Below are 6,522 nucleotides of genomic sequence, written 5' to 3' on the forward strand. Positions count from 1 at the left end.
TTGCCAAAGAAGATTCAGAGAACATCAATATCATCATAGGTATGGAGGAATAATTGTCAGTTTTGATAAATAGGGCATAATAACTTGATACTGCTGTGACTTTCCATGAAATAGAATTAGAATAAGATGTACTCGTAAATGTGAGGTCTCTGAGGATGCAAGTCAACTGGTCTTCTGCAGGTGCATCCCACCCTTCCCCAAACAGCTTTCATGCTGTTTCATGGAGTCATGGCCTCCAGCAACGCTAACGTAGGAAAGCCCGCCCGGAACTTCCAGGCCACCGTCATGTTTAAAGGCACCTTCAAGGAGGCGAAGCTTTCAGAATACAGAGGGAAATACGTGGTCTAAAAATTTTCTATATGTTGTACTTGACTTTTGTGTGCCCAATGGACATCATTGTTTTCAGCGAGCATGCCCAGGCCTTCTGCAGCTGGGCCACAAGGCTCTGGGAGTCTTGGTAGACTTGCAGTTCACCCATCTGGCTTGGAGTAACACCCCCTGGAAGTTGGGAGGCTTGGGCCCCTGAACATGTACCTGCTGGCTGATGTAACCAGAGACTTGCCCCGTGAGTATGGTGTGCTGAGAGAAGAGGAGGGTGTTTCCAACAGGGGTCTCTGTATCATTGATGACAAGGGTGTCCTTTGCCAGATCACTGTCAATGACATGCCTGTGAGGTGCTCCATGGATGAGACTCTCCAGCTGGTGCAGACCTTTCAGTGCAGTGATGATCATGGGGAAATCTGTCCCACTGGCTGGAAGCCAGGCAGAGACACCATCAAGCCCAGCATGGATGACAGCAAAGAATACTCCTCAAAACAAAACTAGGCTGACACACAGGTGCCAGGCTTGGGCTCTTGGACCCTACCTGGGAGCCCTGGGCTGGATCAGGAAAGTGCAGACCTGCCACTTCATATTCCATAGTCTGTGACCCTAAAGGTCTTGTCTTAGGCCTTTGGTGAACCGTGACCCATCCATGGATCTGTCAAATAAGGAACAGGATAGAGGGGACCAATAAAGTATTAGGGACAAAAAAAGAGATGTACTAATAACTTTGTAAAAACTCATATTGATAGTTTCATCATAAGCATATTGCAAACTCCAGCATTTCATGTCTTGCTTGTACAAGAAATGACCTTGACCATGATTTTGGTGACACAGATAACTGAACTGTAGGAAGTGTCCTGACACCAAACATATCCAGGCTGATGACATTAAAGATCCACATTGGGACCAACAAGGTCACTACCTCTGTGTTCACAGCCTCTCCTCATGATCCTTTTGTTCTTCTTGTCCCTCTTAAAAAATCCCCTGCCTGTGCTGAAACATTAATATGGCCTTTGAGAAAAGAGATCCTTACCTTCCATGTTGGTGGCAACTGAACAAAACCACTTTTCTTTACCTCAACACCTGCAACCTGAGTATTGTCTTTTAAAGTGGCAGGCAGTCAGACCTGCATTTGGTCCCACCAGGATGGTGTCTTTGGGAGAGGGCCCTCATTTTGGTAGATACAAGTAAAATTCTTGTAAGTCTTCATGGTGTAGAAACACCAGCCAGCTCTCAGGGCTCATCGAGAAAGGCACTAACCTCATCCTGGGCAACCTCTTGACCTAAGCATCTCCCAAAACCTCACCTCCTAATAATATCCTCTTTGCAGATGGAGATTTTAACATATACTCTTGGGATAATAGCTGCATTCAGTCCACAGCACTGCCCTGAACCTCTGGGTAGAGGGTGGTCCTGCCAGCACCTTGGCCCTGGTCCAGAGAAGGGATTTCACACACTGACTCCAGACAGTATGGATTCCAAGGCCATGTGTGGGGCACTTGATTCAGTTGTCCTGGGAATACAGTGCTGGCTGTACATGGTCTCCCTTTAGCAAGGGTGTCCCCATGCTGCTCCCTGATGTGTGATGGCATCAGCATTGGTCCAGGGACAGGGACACTCACAGAGCTCTGATCTCAGATGAGGAGGCTCCTTATGATGTCAGCCTGAGTGAGAGCTGAAAGAACATTATGATGGCATAGACTGTGCTGGAACCTGGAACACTTGTAACCCCAGGAACTTACTGTCACAATGTCATCTCTGTGATGCTTGTCCAGAGACAAATGTGGAAAAGTCATCCTTGTAAGGAGGGGCTGGAACAGTGCTCCATTCTCTACACTCCAGGTCATCATGGATGGGGAAATAAAATAAGTCATCTCAGACACTGTTCCCACTCAGCCAAGGAAAAAGGCGGTGATTCCCTCTCTTGCAGAATTCCCCAAGGCGTTGTGTTCGATGGCTCACTGGCTAAGGGGTTTAGAGTGGGTTTAGGTAAGATGAATGTACAGGTGATCTCATTACAGCAGTATGTTAACGTTTACAGAGAACAGATGTCATTTTGAAGAAAAAAAAATGTAAGAAGCACACCGGTTTACAGGAGACTGAGATGAGATGAGTAAATATAAGAGTGTAAACATAAGAGCGCCAAAGGGTTTAGGGTCAGGGTCTGCGAATGGTGTAAACTTCTTTCCCAGCATGAGCTGGTTAATCTAGCTTTTCAGGAAAAACAAAGCCTGCTTCAAGGAATTTACCTCTAGGCCTGATTGCTTCTGGGGATGGCCTGACACAGTTTAGGGCACAGTATTGTTTCAAGCCTGAGCCAGGCGGGGAGAGCAAAGCTTCCAAGAGATAAGACTTCTTTCAGGTAGCTTGAGGAGTCCTTCCATATCAAATCTGGGTGATGGAGGTCTTTCGCCCTATCTCTGTGTCCCCAAAGTCATTCCCATGATGGCCAGTCATTTCCTTGTGACTGTGCCTATCTTAGGTTGTGCTGCCATTGAGAGGTCTTTCCCATCAATGACTAACCAGCCATTTTTCATGGCCAAGCAGAGTGATGTGAGGGAGGCAGGGTCTCTGTGCCTGCCAGAGATACAGGTTTTGTCTCCTCAGTGGCCTGTTTTCCCAAGGTTTCCTTGTCCAGCTCTACCTTGGGGCGCTCTTGCCCATTGGTAAGGCTACATTTCCTGAAACCAGGTGGGGTGTTTCCTAACATTCTTGACTTTCACCTACTTACTTTTCACCAAGCCCAATTCCATTCTCTCTAAATACGAGAATGTCCTAGAACTTGCTGGGGAGTCACTGAAGTCCACATCCCCAAACAGATCCCTGACCAAGAGTTCCAGATGATGCCTCCATGAATATCCCTCACTCAGATGGCAGGATGTTGCCAATGTGTCCCTGCACGAATCACATTAAATAGCAAGTGTGCTTTCAGAAGCATATGCCATGCCTCTTCCTTGCAGTGCATCTGGTCTCCTGAAAACTTCTCAGAGTTTCTGATGAGTCCCTGACATCAGTGGCCCCAGTACCATGTTCTAGGCTGTCAGAGGAAGTTAGGAGGCTCATCACCCTGTCGTCTACTCAACCCAGCCCAGCTGTCACTCTTCACAGGGTTTTTGACACACTCAGGATGTAGGTTGTCACACCGAGTCTCTTGCACAGCAATGCATGGCTATGTCCTCAGAATTCAGGCCATTGACCTGCAGGTAGGCAGGGCTGACAGAGGTGTCCATGGAGAATGAAAATCATCCAGAGAAACCTGGGGCATACGTTGGTTTCCCAATTTGGTGCTGATCTATCCTATTTATTGCAGGTCACCTTCTAGGGTTGTCGCACCCAGTTCAAGCATAGTTGGTGAAGGTGTATCCAGAAGCCTTGCAAGAGACCTTCATAGAGGTCCCAGGCCTCCTCACCTCACACCTGAATGTACCAGCTGCACCTGGGAGCGGGCACCTGTGGAGAGGAGACATCAGTGGGAGTATAACCTCCTTGGCTGTCCCGCATTGCCTCCTTAACCCAGAGCCTGGGGAGTCCCTTACCTGTTGCCACTGCCACCAGAAAGGGGCCTCTCCAGCTCCAGTCCATGATGAGGGGCTGTACCTTCAGGACACTGCAGAGGAGGGCGTGGCTTTAAGTGATGCTCTCAGGGCACAGACAAATCTGCATTTGACCTAGTTTTCTTCACATTTGTATTTTCATAAGGAAGTTAAATCATATTTGCATATTTGTTTCTACCCGAGAAAAGATACAGGACAAGGGACTATGGACTTCAGAAGACTGAGATTCCACATCCTCATCAATTTTGGAGGATGTGTCCCCAGTCCAGTCCCTCAGATCTGTGCAGACATAGCTCCTTCCGATGAGGAACCAGCTCCCACAGGACATGCTGCTCATTGTGAACCCACCTTTGAGCGACCATAGACCACTGGACCAGTCTGGGCTTCATATGTGAAAGCTTTTATCCTAGATCGGTGTGTGTCTATAAATTGCTACATCAAGTTTGTTAATAAAACCGTCACTATTCTCTGTTCTTTGGAATTCACATACAAAGAAGCCCTCGAAATAACCACAGTGACTGTGGTTCTCACATCTTATCAACTTTGGTAAATTCTCTGATCAAAAAGGATGTTAACAATCACCATATTCAACTCTTATTTTAGATGTGTCCATGTAAAAAGGAAGGCGCAGGGTCTCACAGGAAATCCCTCCCCAGCTCCCCCTGCACCTGCTCCAGGGCAACAGCTCTGAGCCCATGAGTCCCATGGGCCCCTGCTGCCCAGCCAGCTTCCTGCAAGGAAGGGTCCTGTAGGGGCTCACAGGGCATGGACATCTCAGTGTCACTATTTCAGAGTTAAAATATGTGCCCTCACTTGAGGATGCTCCCTGAAGGACCCCATGTGCATCAACATCCCTGCACAGAGAGCTGGCCTTACTAAACCCCAGTGGCTCTGCAGTGAGCCCAAAACTAAGCTCTATGAAGCTACCAGGGAATCTCTTCCCCGGAGCTTACAGATGTACTTACAGAGTTTATACCTCTGAGTCCAGCAGCTCTCAGGGGCTTTGGGGACTTCTGGTGTCCTCATGTTCCTCTGCTTGAAGGTTCTATCTGAGTATCACTGCTCATGGTACAAATCCCACTGCAATTCTACTGTTTAATAAATATCAATCTCTCTCTCTCTCTCTCTCTCTCTCTCTCTCTCTCTCTCTCTCTCTCTCTCTCACACACACACACACACACACACACACACACACACACACAGAGTGATAATTTTACAGATAATAACTCCAGTTCCTACTTCTCCCCTGTTCCTAGCACATAGGCAGGATCCCCACTTTCACCACAATTATATCAGTGATGTATTTGAAGGACAGCAAAAAAAGGAAACATGATTGATATGAAGACTCTAGAGAGCCCTCCGTTGTGACTGCCTGTTCTCCCAGCACCTGGAACCAGTAGAGGCCATGGTGAGAAGATCCGACCTTGTCCTCGGGAGGTTCAGACGCAGGGAAAACTTGTCCACTGTGTGCAGCCAATACTGTCTTGTTAAGGGTGTGGATAATTTCCCTGATCTACAGTGTATAGGTCCCCATTCTCAGAATGCACTTCCTGAAGCCTCGAGGATAGTAACACAGTGGACACTAGACCAAGATTTCCCAAGGAGCAGAAACAAGAGGAGATGCAGGAATAGTGGAGGCAGAAAATTTCATCCTGGCTTTTCAGTCTGTGGACCGTTGTCAGTGGAGGTTTCAACTGCATCCTCTGCTGAATTGAGGGCCACCTGAAGCTCAGCATCCCTGTTTCCTGCAGAGAGGTTTGTGTTTGGGCTCTTGCTCACTTCACCTCACTGTGCCTCCTGCACAGTAATACACAGCTGTGTCCTCAGTGCTGACAGAGCTCAGCTGCAAGGAGAACTGGTTCTTGGACGTGTCTCTGGAGACGGACAATCGGCTCTTGAAGGACGGGCTGTAGTAAGTGCTTCCACCACCATTCATGCCTCCGATCCACTCTAGCCCCTTCCCTGGGGGCTGGCGGATCCAGATCAAGTCATAAATACTGGTGATGGAGGATCCAGAGACAGTGCAGGTGAGGGAGAGGGTCTGAGAGGGCTTCACCAGTCCTGGGCCTGACTCCTGCAGCTGCACCTGGGACTGGACACCTGTGGACAAAGAGAACCAGTCCCATATTATTTTTCAGTCACCCTTTTCCCATAGACCCCTGTCTGACATCTGAGACACTCACCCTGGGGGGCTGTCAGCAGGCACAGGAGGAGACCCAGCAATCTCATCTTCTACACACAGGTCTGCCTTCCCCAGAGACTCAGCCCTGTGTGAGGAGAGAGCTTTGAGTCCACACAGCCAAGGGGAGGATATAGCCAGAAGCTGAAAAGGAAATTTGCATGTGGGTGACTCTTTTCTCATAAGTGGGGAGACACTGAGGACACTGCCCTTTTGTGCCCTGAATTTATTACTTCTCCTGGTCTCAATGGTATCAGTCAGGAATGGGAGAGGACTTGGGTTGTTAGTCAACTTTGATTCATGCTAATGGACAGCACTTCATTCTTTTTTTAGCAATTAAATCTGGGCTGGGTGAAGGATCACATAATTTCAATTTCATAGATTTATTCAAGTGGATATTAAAACAGATTAACCTTATGCACAAACATCTTCCAAAGTCCAAAGAAACGCAAGTAGACACATCCT

At 47.9% G+C, this 6,522-nt stretch overlaps 1 pseudogene and 1 gene segment (V, D, J or C); one reads left to right on the forward strand and one right to left on the reverse strand.

The window, feature by feature from the left end:
- Positions 1–228: 228 nt before the first annotated feature.
- LOC129076565 (peroxiredoxin-2-like) lies at positions 229–825 on the forward strand (annotated as a pseudogene).
- Positions 826–3,730: 2,905 nt separating this feature from the next.
- Positions 3,731–6,107, reverse strand: LOC129076568 (immunoglobulin heavy variable 4-38-2-like). The segment is given in 3 exon segments: positions 3,731–3,774; positions 5,682–5,978; positions 6,062–6,107. Coding segments are annotated over 3 exon segments (387 nt in total).
- Positions 6,108–6,522: the final 415 nt, after the last annotated feature.

Source organism: Pteronotus mesoamericanus, unplaced genomic scaffold, assembly GCF_021234165.1.
Source record: "Pteronotus mesoamericanus isolate MK-2021 breed Mesoamerican mustached bat unplaced genomic scaffold, CSHL_Meso_final contig_61, whole genome shotgun sequence".
Classification (NCBI taxonomy): domain Eukaryota; kingdom Metazoa; phylum Chordata; class Mammalia; order Chiroptera; family Mormoopidae; genus Pteronotus; species Pteronotus mesoamericanus.